Below are 17574 nucleotides of genomic sequence, written 5' to 3'. Positions count from 1 at the left end.
CTTAAAATATCTTCAAACATTGAAAAGTAATTTTTAAATGATTAACTATAGCTTTTTAGCATTTGGAAAGCCAAATACTTTAAAGGTCTTTCTGAACACCTAGGGTAGTACAGTGATTAAGAACTGAGTCGTTGGGCCTTAGTACTAGAGCTAAGATTTCCTTCACTGATTATGCAGCCTTGGGTAGCTCCTGTAATCTTTCAGAACACCAGATAGCAAATGGGGTAGTAATACTACCTAAAGAATTGAGATATTCTGAGGGAAAATTAAGTAATGTAGACTTAATTCAGAGATTGGCTCAGTAATTTGCTATCATAATTATAATTTCAGTCTTTATTTTTTAACTTTGAAACTTTTAAGAGTCATAGAATTACCATGTGCAAGGTAATTAAGAGCCTACCATAGGAGAAATTCAGGTTTTTTAACAGTTCTAATAACATGACATGCATGTACAGAAATTTACAGATTTGGAAATCTTAGTACCAGAAATTTAATTTAAGAAATAATTCATCCTTAAATAAGGCAGTATCAAGGATTTATTATGTATGTGTCATGATTGTATGTCTCACCTTACTAAAGAATCATGGGTTTATGATCTAACTTTGGGTAATTTTGTAGCCATAAAACAATGAGAATGATGATTTTCCTTCATTGTGTTTTCTGAGGTCTTGTGAGAATTGTTAAATTATTTATATTATTTTTTAGGCAAAAAAAAAAAAAAGGATTTACTTTAAAAATGTGTAGTTTTGAAGTTAATATTGCCAAATCTGCCTTGCTGTTTGTTAAGATATCTGATTCCAGATGATAGAGAACTGTACGTATTAGTATTCAGAGTCTATTCTTAGGAATGTTCAAGAGGAGAAAAAAAATCCTACATGATGGTGGTTTCTGTTCTGCTTTATTAATTCAGAAGGTTTTGCATTAGATGTTCATCATGTTACAAAGAATACATCAGAGTGTAAAGAGGGGATAAATGGATTGAATAAAGTAAAAGTGAACCGATTATATCAGGTATGACACATCTTAGGAATATAGTTTTAGTGTTGAGCCTTTTGAAAGCTTTTCTTTAATTAAGATAACTAATTCTGCTTCTGCTTAATTTAATAAATGTTTGGCTAACAACTTGTAACATTAGCATATTTTTTTCACTTTCTACTATAGTTTAAAGACACAGTTATATCAGTCAATCATATTAATTATTTATGGCATTCAAATGTGGGATATACTTTTTTCCTCTTTCTATATTGTATTTTCTAAGGCTTCTTTGAGTCATAAATCATTTCATTTTAAATTAGAGTTTTAGGCTGTTTCTTAGACATCAAAAATTCAATTTTGGTATCTTTTAAAACCAGCTAAGAATTCTAGTATCACTGTGTAATTATCAATACTGTATTGATAATACTTCCAGTGAAAGTGAGTGTAGCAAATTATTGACAAATTTTTTCAGGATCCACACAGTGGAAAACAGATTGTAGGTTCTCATCTGCAGAATTAAGCCAGTTTAGCTATATGTGGGAGTGTAGATATGATACTTTCATTTTCTGAGCCAGCAATTTTTATCATGGAACAGAATCTGGTAATCATGTGTGTAGGATGTATTAGGCTATGTTTGGAATGTGTTCAGTATTTTGAGCAGCTATAGTATGAACAAGAATTGTAACCATGAAAAAGAGTGTGCTTTATTTTGCGCTTTTAGACATATCAAATGATTTGGTAACAGCATAAAAAGACTCAGAAAAAAATTTAGGACACCCAAATGTGAAATTTTTTAATATTATGAGAAAAATGTTTAACCTGTTAAAAAAATCAAGTAGCAATAAGCCAGTTAAATTTCTAAGTCAGATATTATCAATAAATACTTTTAACCTATAAAGCTTAGGAGGTTTGTGCTTTTACTAGTATGGGGGCCAGATATTTTTAAGGTCCCTCTCTACAGTAAATACAAATTGTAGATAAATTTAAAAAGCATACTTTTAAAAATAAAACCTTTTCTTTTTCTTTTTTTTTTTTTCTTTTCCATTATGGTCATTTATAAGATACTGAATATAGTTCCCTGTGCTATACAGTAGACCCTGCTGTTTATCTGTTTTATATATATTAGCTAGTATCTGTTAATCCCAAACTCCTAATTTATCCCTCCCTCCTCACTTTCCTGTTTGGTAACCATTAAGTTTATTTTCTATGCCTGTGAGTCTGTTTCTATTTTGTAAATAAGTTCATTTGTATATTTTAGAGTCCACATATAAGTAATATTATATGATATTTGCCTTCCTCTGACTTATTTCACTTAGTATAATAATTGCTAGGTCCATCCATGTGGCTGCAAGTGGCCTTATTTCATTCTTTTTTTATGGCTGAGTAGTGTTCCATTGTGTGTGTGTATCTGCCTGCCTGCCTGCCTGCCTGTCTATCTATCTATCTATGTCTATCTACCGCATCTTTATCCATTCATCTGTCAGTGGACATTTAGGTTGCTTTCATGTCTTGGCTGTTATAAATAGTGCTGCTATGAACATTGGGGTGCCTGTATTAGAAAAGCATAATTTTAAATGCACTGTTTGCCCTGAAAAATGTCAGAGACTCTCTTAGGGGCATGTACATATATAGGTATACATAAGCACGTAAAGTAGTTGAAACTGTAGTGGAGGTTTGTGAGTTATAAGTAATTGTAAAAGCTGGAGTTGCCCTGGGGTCAAATGTCATTCAGAATGATGGGATCAGTTCACTAAGGCTCTGGGGCTACGGCAAGATGGAGGAATGAACCAGATAGTTTTGCATTAAGCTGAGACCTGTGACTTCAGCTGTCATGGTGCTTGGTTAGTAACAGTACCTCCTCCCACAAGAAACAAACGCAGATCCTCTGTAAAGTAAAACATTTCTAGTTTTAGCTATCAGAATTCTCCACATATTAAGGTCAGCCAACTATGAGCTCACAGTTAAAAATCGCCAGTCCTATAAATAACCTAGAAGCTATGATTGAGAGTCAGCAGGAAAAATAAAGATAATGCAAAACAGACTTTAGACTCTTAAAGAACTTCTCAAGGATGCTATGGATTTCAGGTGTTAGAATGAACTGATAAGGAATCTAGAATATCTGTATATAATTTAGAAATAAAGAATGGAATAAAAATGAGAATCAAATGACTGGTAAAAAATGACTAGGTAGGACTAAAAAAGAATCAAATAGAACAGTTAGAAATTAAAAACAAAATCAGTGAGGTAAAAAATTCAGCAGATAGATTAAACAGAGTCTACATAAAACCAAAAAAATGAATTACCAGTCTGGCAGTTAGAATTGATGAAATTATCCAGGCTGCAGCATAAAGACAAGAATATGGGAAAAAAGAAAGGCTAAAAATTATGGGGGATTGAATGAGGCTTTATTATAAGGCTAATGGGAAAAGGAAAGCCAGCAAACTAAAAAAGAAAAACTGTGTGATCATCTCAATGCATGCAGAAAAAATATTTGACAGAATCTAACATCCATTCCTGAAAAGAACTCTCAGCAAACTAGGAATAGAAGGGAACTTGATAAAAGGCATAAAAATCATGCATAAAGGTGAATACTGAATGCTTCTTCCTTAAAATTAGGGAGAGAAAATATTTTTTTCTGCTCTTAATACTTCTATTCAGCATTTTCTGAGCTAGTGCAATTAGCAAGAAAAAGAAATAAAACACTTCCAGTTTGGAAATGAAAAAGTAAATGGTCTTTATTTACACAAGACCTGATTATCCATGTTAATCCAACTTTGAAGGAATCTACCCAAAAAAAGCCTATTAGAACTAATATGTGATGTTTTGCAAGGTTACAGAACAGAAGGTCAATATATAAAAATCAGTTATACTTCTATATATTAACAATATACTATCAAGAATTGAAATTTATTAATTCCATATACAGTAACATCAAAGAATATGAAGTCTTAGGAGTAAATGTATAAAAGATGAGCATCTGTACACTGAAAATATTGCTGAGAGAAATTAAAGAAGACCTAAATAAATGGAGAGAGATCTTATCTCTGGGTTGATAGATTTATTGTTGTTAAGATATCCATTCTTCCCAAATTGATCTATAGTCCCAACCGGTGTATTAGAGAAATTGACCAACTGATTCTAAAATTCAAATATAAATACAAAGGTTTGGGATATCTACTACAAACTCTGAAAAACAAAAGCAAAATTGGAGGGTTAACAATACCTGATTTCAAGGCTTATTATGATACTACCATATTCAAGAAAATGTGGAATTGGCATAAAGTTAGGGTGTAGATCATTGATGCAGAATAGAGTCCAACAATACACTCACATTCATATGGAAAACTGATTTTCAAAAACAGTTGCAAAGGCAATTCTATGGTGACACAATAGTCTTTGTAACAAATAGTGGTGAAACATTTGGATATTCAGATATAAAACCTAAAAGTCTTAAACTTACAGAAGAAAATAGAATATATAAAACATTATGACTTAGGGATAAAGATTTCTTAGATTCAACAGCAAAAGTTTTATCCATAAATGGAAAGAATGATATTTGGACTGACTTATAATTAAGAATTTCTGCTCTACAAAATACCCCATTAAGAGAAAACAAGATAAGGCATTAACTGGGAGAAAATATTTGCAAATTATATATCTAATAAAGGACTTACGTCTAAAGAACTCTCAGAATTCAGTAAGAAATCAAAAACCCAGCTTAAAAAAGTAGACAAAAGACTTGAATAGACACGTTAGAGATAGATGTCAATTAAACACCTATCTAAAATTTAAAAGACCTGACCAAACTAAGTGCTGGTGAGGATATGGGGCAACTGGAACTCACATATATTGCTGATGGGAAATGTGAAATTGTACAGCCACCTTGGAAAACACTTTGGCAGTTTCTTAAGAAGATAAAAATATATGTATTATGTGACTGAGCAGTATCACCCTAGTTATTAATCCAAGAGAAACGAAGGAATACATCCATACAAACACCTGTGTACACATGTCCGTAGAGCTGCCTTCTCCGTGTTTTCACATCATTGTCCTCCTGTATGTGGCTGTGTTTCAGATTTCCTCTTTTTATAAGGACACCAGTCATTACTGAATTAGAGCCCACTCTGATGACCCCATTTTAATTTAATTACTTTAAAGACGCTGTCTCCAAATATGGTCACATTTTCAAGTATGGGGGTGAGGCCTTCAACATATCAATTTTGTGGGGACACAACTCAGCCTATATTGACAATTTACGTTGATGCCAATGAAAATGGAGAGAAGTGAACTGATTTGAGAGTTATTCCCGATATAAAACTGACAGATAGCAGTGATAGATTAGAAGTGGTGAGATGGAAAAGATGGTATCAAGGAAGATACCAAGGGTTCAGGTCTGATGAGGATTCTGGTAGAGTAGAGTAACTTTACTTGAGAGCATGAACTGAGAAGCACATTTAAGAGCAGACATAAGTTCTGCATCAGGTATTCATGTAGAATCTTGTTTTCCAAAGTGTGCATACCTTTTGGCATGCAAAAGGTAGTTATAATTTCTACCTATTCTTTGTCAAAAGCAAGGCTAGAATGTGTTAATTTCTTTCATTTACCCACTAATATTTACTGAATGCCAACTGTATCCCAGACCATCTGGGAACAGCTGGAGCTACAAGGATGAACAAGACAAACTTAAGTATTCAGGAAATATAGGTTAATATGTTTTTGACCCTACTGTAGGAAAGAATTTCTTTTCAAAAACCCAGAAAATGCTACCATGAAATAAAAAACTAATAAATTTGACTATATAAAAAAAAATAATTTCTACCTATTCTTTTTACAAGTTTTATCCTTTAAACTATTTTGGTACGTTTTATATTTTACATATTTGGTTAATATAGTAATATTTGTATATAATTTTAAACAAGTAAGTAAGCATATATTATTGTGTGTATTTAAAAATCTTTACATACAGTGAATTTAGGAAAACATTGTAACAGAGAACTCCACAAGTTGTGTCTCAAGAGGGGAATGAAACCAAAGAGAATAAGGTGAGGGAAGCCAAAGGAACAGTTTTCAGGTGTGTATGGTTCATAATAAATCTGATTTGATTGATACTATATTTAAAATGCCAGTCTACTATGCCTTCTCACCAAAGGCAATATTGACCCCAGAAAGGGAGAAATAGTTCTGTTTTGGTGGGGGAGGGGCTAGGCACAAAAGATCTTAGATAGCTCTACCCCCAGAGCTCAACCCTACTGGTACAAAATCTTATTCCTTAGTGTTTAATATCTCTTGTTAGGAGAAACTAAGCTAAATTTAAATTAAGTAAAATTACCTTATATAATTATATAATATGTGTTATATATGTTTATAATTATTTAAGTTAGTTTTCTCTTTGGAGGGGCAAGAATGAAAAGAAAGTTTGAGAAACACTACAGTAAGCCATATGGAAAGGGTTTTAAAACCCTTTAACACTGTGGTTTAACTGATCTCGAGAGATATGTGTGGGATAAGGGATTTGAGTTTAAAGAGGAACTTTAAATTTTCACCACACATATTTCAGTACTGAATTTTTTTTACATAAAGAATTCATTCTTCTCTCTAGAATTAGATTATCTTAATTACGCCTCCAAAAAATCGACAATAATGGAAGCATCATATTTAATCCTATCATCCAGAGTAACTTCTGTTAACATTTTGTATAGCTTTTTTCTGTTTAACTCTATACATTTTAACAAATCCTTTCTCTTCTGCCATCACAAAGTATTTGAAGTCTGAGTACCTCACACTTCAACTGCCACTTTAGTCTAAGTCCCCATTTTTTAAAAACAAAAAGTAGCTTATACCATAAATACTGTTCCTTCATCTTTTGAACAATATACATATAAAAGCCAGCATTTTTATTTTAAGTGGGATTCTTTTTGATGTATAGGCTTTCTCATTTTGCTCTGTGGTATTCATCTTTAAGCCCCAACTAAATTTCTATTCCTTCCTTCCTTTTGTTATCAGACCCTGCAAAATATTTCTCCCTGAAGGCTATTTTCCAGTAAAGATAATTTTTTCTTTGCTTTCTTTTTGCCCAGCAGGATCCCTCTGCTTTTATCTAGAAGATGATTAAGAGCTAATTTAAAATTCGTATCAATGTGGTTTCTTTGATCAAGTCTGCAAGCTTTCTTATTCACAACATGGTCTCTCCACAGAGATCTCTGGCACAGACTTTGCTTAATGTTTTACTTCCTCTTCTCTTTCGACCTTAACTTAGCTACCTGTACTTCCCTCTGACCTCCGCTCATTAAGCTCACTGTGTTACAAGATCTTTATCTGAACTCTTGCTCACCTTCCCCTTCTGTATCAAAGATAGAGGTAGATTGTATCTTCTCTTTCCTTAGACTTACCCTCTACTTTGGTTTGTATTCTTCATCTTATACTTGTCTAGGACATTCTCTGCTCTCTCCAATTACAGCCTTTCCCAATTACTTCCTCTCAAGGGTCTGCTGTCTAAAACCAAAACCAGAACAAAATCCCTGGCCCTGTGTCCCCCTCTAAGTATTTCTTCCCTTCATGGCCAGGTCTTAGGAAGCTACTTTGTGCCTCTACCTCCTTGTTTTGTTCCAAACCACTGAAATCAGGATTCTGATGCTCTGAAACAGTTCTTGCTAAAGGCATTTAAATAACCAACTACCAAATCCTTCTGCTCACTCTGTAGATCCTTTTACTTCACTCCTTTGAGGTAATAACTACTACTTCTAATATTGCTTTCCTCCTTCACAGATACTACATCTCTTCAGAATCCTTCACTGATTCCTCTTTCCCCACCTGCTCTTCCTTTTAAAACGTTTTATTCATAAAATTTCAAACATATGCCAAAGTATAGAACCAAAGTATAGGACAGTAAATCCTTGTGTAACTTATGACCAATCTTTTTTTTTTTTTTTAGTAACTATCTCCACCCACTCCTCTTTCTTCACTCTAAATTATTTCCTCCCCAACCTTTAAGTAATATCCTATCCTCAACATTCTTTTCTTCGCATGACACATGCAATCTCCGGAAAACCTCACTCGAGCTGTTTCCATCACCTGCAAATGCCGAATACGCTGAAATCTGTTTCTCCGGCTTAGATCTTGTTCTTAAGCAAGAGATTTGTATGTATGCACTGGTTTGGATCATCTTCACTTAGATGCCCCACAGGATCTAGAAGCATGCATTTAAATGAGCTAAGTAATCTTCCTCTCTTCACCTGCTGTTCCTTATAAAATTCCATTTTGGTTGACCAGTCTCTATCCTCCTTATCCTATGCAAATATACGTACTCCTAGTTCTTCACGAATAGGACTTGCTCATCCAGTCCTGTCAGTCTCCTTCTGCCCATTCTTCTCCTCCACTGTGGTGGCTGTAGTAAAGTCCCTTTCACTTGTGTTTTTTTTTTTTTTTTTTTTTTTGTAAATTCATAAATGATCTTGTGGTGCAGGTTCACCACCACCCCACACACTGTTTATCTTCTACATTATTACCAGAGTGATTTACTACAAGCTTTATCATGGTATTCTCTCATTAAAACCCTTAAATGTTCCACTGATGTCTGTAAGATGAATTAAGCACTCCTTGATCTGATCCTTGTCCTGCTTTTCATTCTCACCTCTTCCTTCTTTCCTGAAAACTCATTGTACATTTAGAGGATAGAAAATGCTTTTTCACATCTCTGTCTAGAATACTCTGGGATGCTCCTTTCTTCTTCCCTTGTGTATGGTGAATTCTGATCTTCCTTTAAGGTCTAACCCAAGTTATCCCTACTCTTCATAAAAAACTAAATCCTATGAAGTATTATTTCCCCTATTGCCTACATAGTTTACAAATTAGAAAGATGAAGCACCAACCCAAGGTTATAGAGCCAATAAGTAGCAGACTTCATGGATTTAAGTCAAGTTCCAGAGGCCAAGTCCTGATATCTGCAGTTTAATATATCAGTCACACAGACCTTAGATCAGATCCCAACTCTGATACTTTCTGTTTAATTCTAAGAAAATCACCTTTTCTCTTGACCTTTGTTTTCACTCTAGAAAGGGACTAAAAATGCCATCTTATAGATTGTTCCATTCATTATTTCAGTAAATATTTTTGTGTGCCTGTTATGTCCTGACCACATTCTCCATCCTGAAATTACAGTAGTGATAAAAAAGACAAAATGGGACCTCTGCTATCATGGAGCTTACATTCTCATAGTTGTTGTAAGATTTAAATGAGATATCCAGTAATGCTGTTACATAATAGACATTCAGAAAATGTTCATTTCTTAGCTATTTCTTGACATACATTCTAGAGTATGGACACTTTGTCTGAGTTCTCAGATTAGGTTTAAAGCACATACTTCTTGACTCTGAAGTTCTTAAGTGACTAGTCATTAAGAAGAAGTAGCCAGATTATCTGCAACCCTATTTTTTTTTTCAAAAGGTCATGTCTAAGGGTTAGGGTTTTCTTTTTACTTTGGCACTTCTAAAAAGCCTTGAAGAATTATTTCTAGAAATCTATTTCAGTAATTCTATGGAATTACAAAGATGATTTGCCTCATAGTAATTTATTGCTCGTTACAGGAATAGATAATAACAAATCCAAAAGATATACAAGAAAAAGGCTCTAGGGAAGATAAAAGCAAACAAAAATAATTTGCTGAACAAACACAGAAAACAAAGGAAACACAAAGAAAGCATAAAATAAGACGATAAAAGTAAGAGCAACCTATTAGGTGAACATAGACATGTTATTTATGAGAGTCACATAAACAATGTGGAAAGAATAAAAATAAATGGATTGGCAGACATTTCTCAAGTGAACGCAATAGTGACTGTTAATTTCAGATAAAATAAGACAAATTATAGTTTATATAGTAACGAGAGTCACACAAACTTTCTATTACTAGTCCCTTCAACAAATGATGATGGAAAAACTGGATATCCATGTGCAGGAGAAAGAAATTGGATCTTACCCTTAAACTGTACTCAAAAACAAATGCAAAATGAATTAAAGCCCTAAGTGAAAGATGTAAAATTTAAAACTCCTAGTAGAAAACATAGGGGAAAATCTTCATGGCATTGGAGTTAGCAGTGATTTCATGGATATGACTCCAAAATCACAGGCAACGACAGCAAATATAGACAAGTGGAGATACATCAAACTTCAAATCTTTTGTGAGACAAAGGAAACTATCAACAGAGGGAAAAGGCAGCCTACAGAATGAGAGAAAATATCTTCAAGCCATATATCTGATAAGGGGTTGATGCCCATTATACAGAAGAAACTCCTACAACTCAACAGCAGCAGTAACAACAAATGACTCCAGTAAAAAAAAAATGTATAAAAGACTTGAATAGACATTTCTCTAAAGAAGATGTACAGATGGCCAGCAAGCATATTAAAAGATGATCAACACCACTAATCACTAAGAAGTACAAATCAGAATCATAATGAGGTATCACCCTGCACTCATTAGGATGACTGTTGGAAAACAAACAGAAAACAAGTGTTGGTGAGGATGTGGAGAAATTGGAACCTTTGTACACTGTTGATAGGAATGTAAAGTGGTGTAGCTGCTAAGAAAAACAACATGGAGGTTCCTCAAAAAATTAAAAATAGAATTACCATATGAGCCAGCAATCTCACTTCTGGAGATAAATATCTAAAAAAAATTGAGAACAGAATCTCAAAGAGAGATTTACCTAACCATGTTCATTGCAACATTATTCATAATAGTCAAGAGATAAAAGCAATCCGAGTGTCCATCAGTGGATGAATGGCTAAAGAAAATGTGATAGACACACACATATACATACATGCAGTGTAATATTATTCAGCCTTAAAAAAGTGAAGTTATGTCACATGCTGTGAGATGGATGAAACTTAAGGATATTGTACTAAATGAAATAATCTAATCAGAAAAAGACAAATATTGTGTGATGCAAAATGAATTAAAGCCCTAAGTGAAAGATGTAAAATTTAAAACTCCTATAATTTAAAGGATCACACTCTTAAAAATAGAAAGTAGACAGGTAGTTGCCAGGGTCTAGGGGAGAAAGAAAATGGGAGCTGTTGTTCAGTAGGTACAGAATTTCAGTTTTGCAGGGTGAAAAAGTTCTAGAGATCTGTTGCTCATACAGTTACTACTGTACACTTAAGAATGTTTAAGATGCTAAATTTTTTGTTTTTTACCATAGCTTTTAAGACAAGAATCATATTATGCATTGTTTTCTATGAATTTATAAAAATATGAGGACTGGGTATTAAGTATTTTATTAACTAAACTAAAGGACATTAATTCCCTTTTGTTCACTCAGCTAAATGATCCTGCAGATTTCCTTATTGGAGACATTGAGCTATTATGTTAATAAGTCCTAATGTTTAATGATACATTGCTGACATAAATCCTACTTCTTTAGGTAATAATTCAAATACTGAAATCAATTTGCTTTCATGTCTGAGAATTTGGTATCTGTAGGCTTAAGCAAGTTTAATCCAAGTTCTCTTTTTAAAGTATATGTATGTGTGTATGTATAAGTAAGTATATAATCAAATTTTCTTCATCTTAGAGGGAAGCTTTCAGTTTTTTAACATTATGATTTTAGCTGTGGGCTTTTCATATATGGCCTTTATTATGTTGAGGTAATTACCTAGCTTGTTCCTAGCTTGTTGAGTGGTTTTATCGTGAAAAGATGTTGAATTTTGTTAGATACTTTTTTGTGCATCAGTTCAAATGATCATCTGTTTTTTTTTCCTTCATTCTGTTAATGTGATGGATCACAATAGTTCTTTAAAATGTTGAAAAACATCCACTTTAAGGTGTATGATACACATATTGCATACAGTCTTGGTCATCTGAATCTGTTTTCCAGTCACTGCATAAGAAATGAAAAATTATTTAATTTGCCTTTTTTATGATACCTGTATAAATTCAAAGCAAAAGATGAAACATAACAAGGAACATAGTCATGCATATAGGAACAAAAATGAGAGATCAGTAGTTTTCATTGGACGTTTTCTTCATTTATAACCTTGAAAAGTAGAATTTCATTTGTTGCAAGTTCAAAACTAAAACAGAATTAATGTATTTCCTAATTATTCTTTTTTATGACAGTAGTCATATTTGAACATTATACACTTTTTTTTATGTTACTAGGGTGAGCCATATGAAATTGGCCTTCTTGTACTTTAGACTACCTGCAATTTGATAGTGTGCACCTTACATGTAGAAGTACCTTAAAGGACTCGGTAAAATGTCTAGAAGTATCGTTCTGTTTTAACAGTGTTAAAGTACCTTGTCTTGTTTTAATAAGTGATTCTTGAACTAATGTTGATCTTTTCTTTTTAGTAATTACTTCTAAAATATATACTCATAGTTGAGTGACAATATCCTGCTGAGCTGATTAGCAGTAATTCCTATGACTTAAAACTGTATCAGTACTGCAGGCAGTTCTCTTTTGTAATTGGTGAATTATACCCTGGTGGTCAGTCTTGGTCTGAGCATGCTTGTCCTTCATTTTCTTATGGTCACACAAATTGCCTTTTGTATGTCAAAGGACAATGATGATAATAATAGTTGTAATAATAGTAACTAACATTCACTGAGGATTTATTGTATGTCAAGAACTATCCCAAGAGTTTACTTTTATAAATTTTTTTAATCCTCATAATAATCCTTCAATGTAGGTACTGTCATTCCATTTTACAGATTGAAAGGAGGCACAGAATGATTAAGCAACTTGCCCAAGCTCACACAGCTAGTAAATAGCAGAGAAGGATGAGACATGATTTGAGTCAGTTAATTAATAATTCCATTGTCTGAGATGGGGAGGGTATAGCTCAGTGGTGGAGTGTGTGCCTCATGCCTAGCATGTACAAGGTCCTGGGCCCAATCCCCGGTACCTCCATTAATATAAATGAATGAATGGATGGATGAGTGAATGAATGAAAAACCTAATTACCCCCCCAAAAAAAATAAAAATTAAAAAAAAAATAATAATTCCATTGTTTGATAGTTAGATGTCTTAGGAATTTTGACTTAATTTTTAATACATTTTCAGTGTTGCATCTTATCCATTATAATTTTTTTAAAAATTAATGAATATATCCCCTTTTTTGGGTCATAGGATGGACAATCTGAAATACTATACACATTTTGGAACTCAGTTACTCAAGCACTTTCTTCTCAATTTCATACAGCAACAAATTGTAAGTATAGTATTATTTTGCAAAATAACTTCAAAGTTTTTCAGTTACTTTAAAATTTAATGTCAAGAAGTTTTGCTCTGTTGGTTTATAAAAATATCTTTTTAAAACTCCTGGTTAATTGTCATTTCTTACGTTGCCTGAATATTTAGTTCTGTAAGCAATAAGATCATTTTTTATACTTTTAGAATAATTGGTATGTGAAATAAAATTCTCCAGAAGGAAGGTTAGTTCTTCATAATTCAGTCAGAGGAACTCTGTCTATTTTTCTATGTAAGAGGTGTTTGATGTTGAAGAATTTAGTTAATGCTTGTAGAATATATTAATTCCCAACGGAGATACTAAAATTTAGACTTCATGGCTTTTTCCTTATTGTTAAAAATGAAGATTTGGTGAGTGAACAGATGAAATACCCACATCATGAATTAAAAGTTGCTTAGCCAAATATGACCCACAAAATTTTTCTTGGTTTGTTTTTGTCATGTAATAATGGCACAGGGTGGTTCTAAACAATAAAATATACAAACTAGCTAATATCTTATACGTGTTTGTTGTCTAGTCACTGAATATAAGAGTATTGAATGTACTTAGGCTTTTAAAAAGGGTTTTGAGAGTTTGTGTATAGTTAAATTTTTATTCACAAACATTTACTACCTTGAATACGTAAACGTTATTTAATCCTGGGCAACCCCACATTGAATAAACCACACTACCTACCTCCATACTTCTATTTCTATAGAAGTATACAGTAAGACAGTGACCACAGCGGAGGTCTTCATTCATGTTTGGCCAGACAGACCTTAAGCAGAGGGTTTATTTACGACTGATTCACTCAATTTACTTCTACAAATCACACTACTCAGAGAATACTGTGCTTCTCTCTACATTAATCTGTTTTGGTCAGGTTTTTTGAGACGTAACTTTCATACAGTACAATTCACCAATTTTGAACAGAAAGTTCTATGAATTTTGACAGTTGTTTACATGCTTATAACCACCATCAGAATTAAGAAACAGAACATTTTCATCACTTCCCCTAGAGTTCCCTCCTTTTCCCACCTCTTGGCCCCTGGCAGCTAATGATTAGCTTTTTGTCAGTTTAAGTTAGCTTTTCCTAGATTTTCATAAAACTGGAATCAGCAGTATGAGTTTTTTTATACCAACATAGTTATTTTAAGATTTATTTGTGTTGTTGCGTGTATCAGTAGTCCATTTCTTTTTATTGCTGATTAGGATTGCATTGTGTAGAATAGGATTTGTTTATCCATTCCCCAGTTGCAGAATAACTGGGTTGTTAGAGTTTGGGGTTATTATGAATAAAGATACTGCAGTCAGCTTAATTGGTAGAGCACGTGCTTAGCATGCAGGAGGTCCTGGGTTCAATCCCCAATACCTCCCCTAAAATTCAATATTATAATAAACCTAACTACCACCCCCCCAAAAAAATAAAAGATAAGATAATAAAAGACAATGTTTTTTTTTTAAGCTACTGCAGTCATTTACCTACAAGTCTTTTGTAGACATATGTCTTCATTCCTTTGGATAAAAATACGTCAGTGGAATTTCCTGATATTTAATAAGTATATGTTTAACTGTAAATAACAGCTAAACTGTGCCCCAAGATGGATGTACCATTTTGTATTCCCATCAACAATGTGTGATAATTCCAATTGCTCTACATTCTTATCAATCCATGATATTGCCATTTTAATTTTAGCCATTCTTGTGTTTAGTGGATTTTCATTGTTTTAACTTCCACCAGCCTAAAGACTAGTGATGACTTATTTTCATATGTTCATTTCCCATCTGTATATCTTCTTTAGTTAAGTGTTTGTCAAAATTAGTTACTTTTTAGTTTTATTTAATTTTTTTAGCTTATTGCTCATCTTCTATATCTGGATTCAAAGTCCTTTCTCAGATGTATGTTTTGCAAATATATTCCTGTCTGATTTGCCTTTTCATTTTTTTAACAGTATCTTCCAAATGACAAAAGTTTATAATTTCGATAAAGTCCAGTTTACCAATTTTCTTTTATGATTTGCATTATATTATTTTGACCTAAGAAGTCTTCATCTATCCTAAGACCATGAATATTTCCTCCTATATTTTATTCTAGAAGTTTTACTAGATTCATTTGGAGTTAATTTTTGTGTATGGTGTGAGATAAGGTTCAGGGTTTATTTCTTTGTATATAGATCTAGAAAGTTATACTCTGCCTGTTGACTGTCCTGGTGCTTCTGTTGAAAATCATGTGGTTATACATGTGTAAGACTATTTTTGGCTCTTTGTTTCATTTTTTTTGCATGTCTGTGTTTATATAAATATCATGATTTCAGTCACTAAAGTACAAATCCTCCTAATTTATTTATTTATAATAATTTTGGTTATTCTAGGCCTCTTGCATTTCCATATATATATTTCAGAATCAGGTTATTTTTCCTATAAAAATTTCTCCTGGGATTTTGATTAGGATTGCACTGAATGTACAGATCTATTTGTGTTGAATTAACATCTAAACAATATTGTGTCTTCTGAACCATAAGTATGATCTATCTTCCCGTTGATCTAGGTCTTTTACATTTTCTCTTATCAATGCTATGTAGTTTTTAGCGTGCAGGTCTAGCAAATGTTGACTTTATCACTGTTTCATATATTTTGATGCTATTGTAAAGGGTATTATTTTAATTTTACTTTATAACTGTTCATTGTTATAATATAGAAATACAATTGATTTTTATATACTGTCCTTGTATCCTTGACTTTGCTAATATTACTTAGTAGTTCTGGTAGTGTTGGGAGATTTCTTAGGATTTTCTTTATCAATAATCGTATGCTCTGCAAATATAGACAGTTTTACTTCTTTTCCAATCTGGCTTTGTATCATTTTTTTTCTTGCCTTATTATACTAGCTAACACTTCCAATACAGTGTGAAGTTGAAGTAGTTTTTGCTTTGTTTACAATCTTAAAGAGAAAGCATTCAGTTAACCTTAATATGATCTTTACTGTAGGTTTTTCAATGATGCCCTTAATCAAATTGAAGAAGTTCCCTTCAACTTTTTTGAGAATTTTTATTGTGAATTGTTGATTTTTTTCCAGTGCTTTCCACATTCACTTTGATGATCAAATGATTTTAGTTATTTTAGTCTGTTAATATTACGAATTACATTGATTGAGTTTTTTCAGTGTTGAACTAGCCTTGAATTCTTGGATAAACCCCACATAGTCATGATGTATTATCCTTTTTATATGTCCCTGGATTCAAATTGCTAAAACAATTTAAGGTTTTTTTGATTCTCTGTGTATAAGATATTAATCTCTAGGGGTTTTTTTCCCCTTGTAATGCCTTTTTTCCAGTTTTGTTATCAAGATAGTGCTAACCTTAGAGAATGAATTGGTAAGTATTCCCTCCTCTTCAATTTTCTCAAGCAGTTTGTATAAAATTGTTATTATTCTATCCTTACATATTTGGTAGAATTCACCATGGAAGTCATCTAGGTCTGGAATTTTCTTTGGGGGAGGTTTTGACTACAAATTCAACTTCTTTTTACAAATACAGGGTTATTCCATTTATTTCTTCTTGCGTGAATGTTGGTAGTTTATGTCTTTTGAAGGACTCTTCCAGTTCCTTGAAGTTTTCTAATTTATTGGCATAAAGTTCCTTATAAGACTTCCTTATTACCCTTTGAATGTATGTAGAATCTGATGGAATGTTCCATATATCTCATTGAGGTCATTAGCTTCTTTCTTCTTTTTTCCTGTTAATTATGACCAGAGGTTTATTAATTTTATTCATCTCAGAAATCAGCATTTGATTTCATTGATTTTCAGTTTTATTAATTTCTGCTTGTATGTTTATTTTTATGTTCTTCTCTTTGCTTTGAGTTTGATTTGCTCATTTTCTTGTTTGCTAAGGTAAAGTTTCAATTATTGGTTTAAAGTTTTATTTCCTATGTTATGCTACGAATATCTCTATAAGCAGTGTTTTAGCTGCCTGCCACAGTCACCTTGCTATTTTGCCAAAAATGTAGAAAGATATAAACAAACATTGTAAGCAAGTTATGTTTAATGGAATACATTACTAATGTACAGTAAGGAAATTCAAAGATATAATTTACCTACAAAACATATAAGCATAATTACAAAATTCATTAAACCTCAGTTTTTAGAATAAAAGGAAGCAAATATAAAAGGTTATTTATGGCTGTTGTAATTTTTCTGTTTTCAAGCATTCATTAAAATGTACTTTATCACTTTAAAGATTTTACAACAATCTTGGAGTTGTTATAGACAGTATTTTATTTTCTTTCTTTAATGAATAAATTTAATTTGTATTTTGAATATTTCTTTTTTCAATACGACAGGAATGTACCTAAAATATAACCCTTAGCATA

The 17574-nt window shown here is 32.5% G+C and overlaps 1 protein-coding gene across 1 annotated transcript in view; it reads left to right on the top strand.

Moving 5' to 3' along the window:
- The window catches only part of COG5 (component of oligomeric golgi complex 5), a 240407-nt gene that overhangs the window by 140294 nt on the left and 82539 nt on the right, over positions 1 to 17574 (top strand). The window contains exon 11 of the mRNA XM_074367660.1: positions 13104 to 13185. Within this exon, the coding sequence (XP_074223761.1) occupies positions 13104 to 13185 (82 nt within the window). The remainder of the gene's footprint in view (positions 1 to 13103; positions 13186 to 17574) is intronic.

This window comes from Camelus bactrianus, chromosome 7 (assembly GCF_048773025.1).
Source record: "Camelus bactrianus isolate YW-2024 breed Bactrian camel chromosome 7, ASM4877302v1, whole genome shotgun sequence".
Classification (NCBI taxonomy): Eukaryota; Metazoa; Chordata; class Mammalia; order Artiodactyla; family Camelidae; genus Camelus; species Camelus bactrianus.
This window is presented reverse-complemented; position numbering and strand designations above follow the sequence as displayed.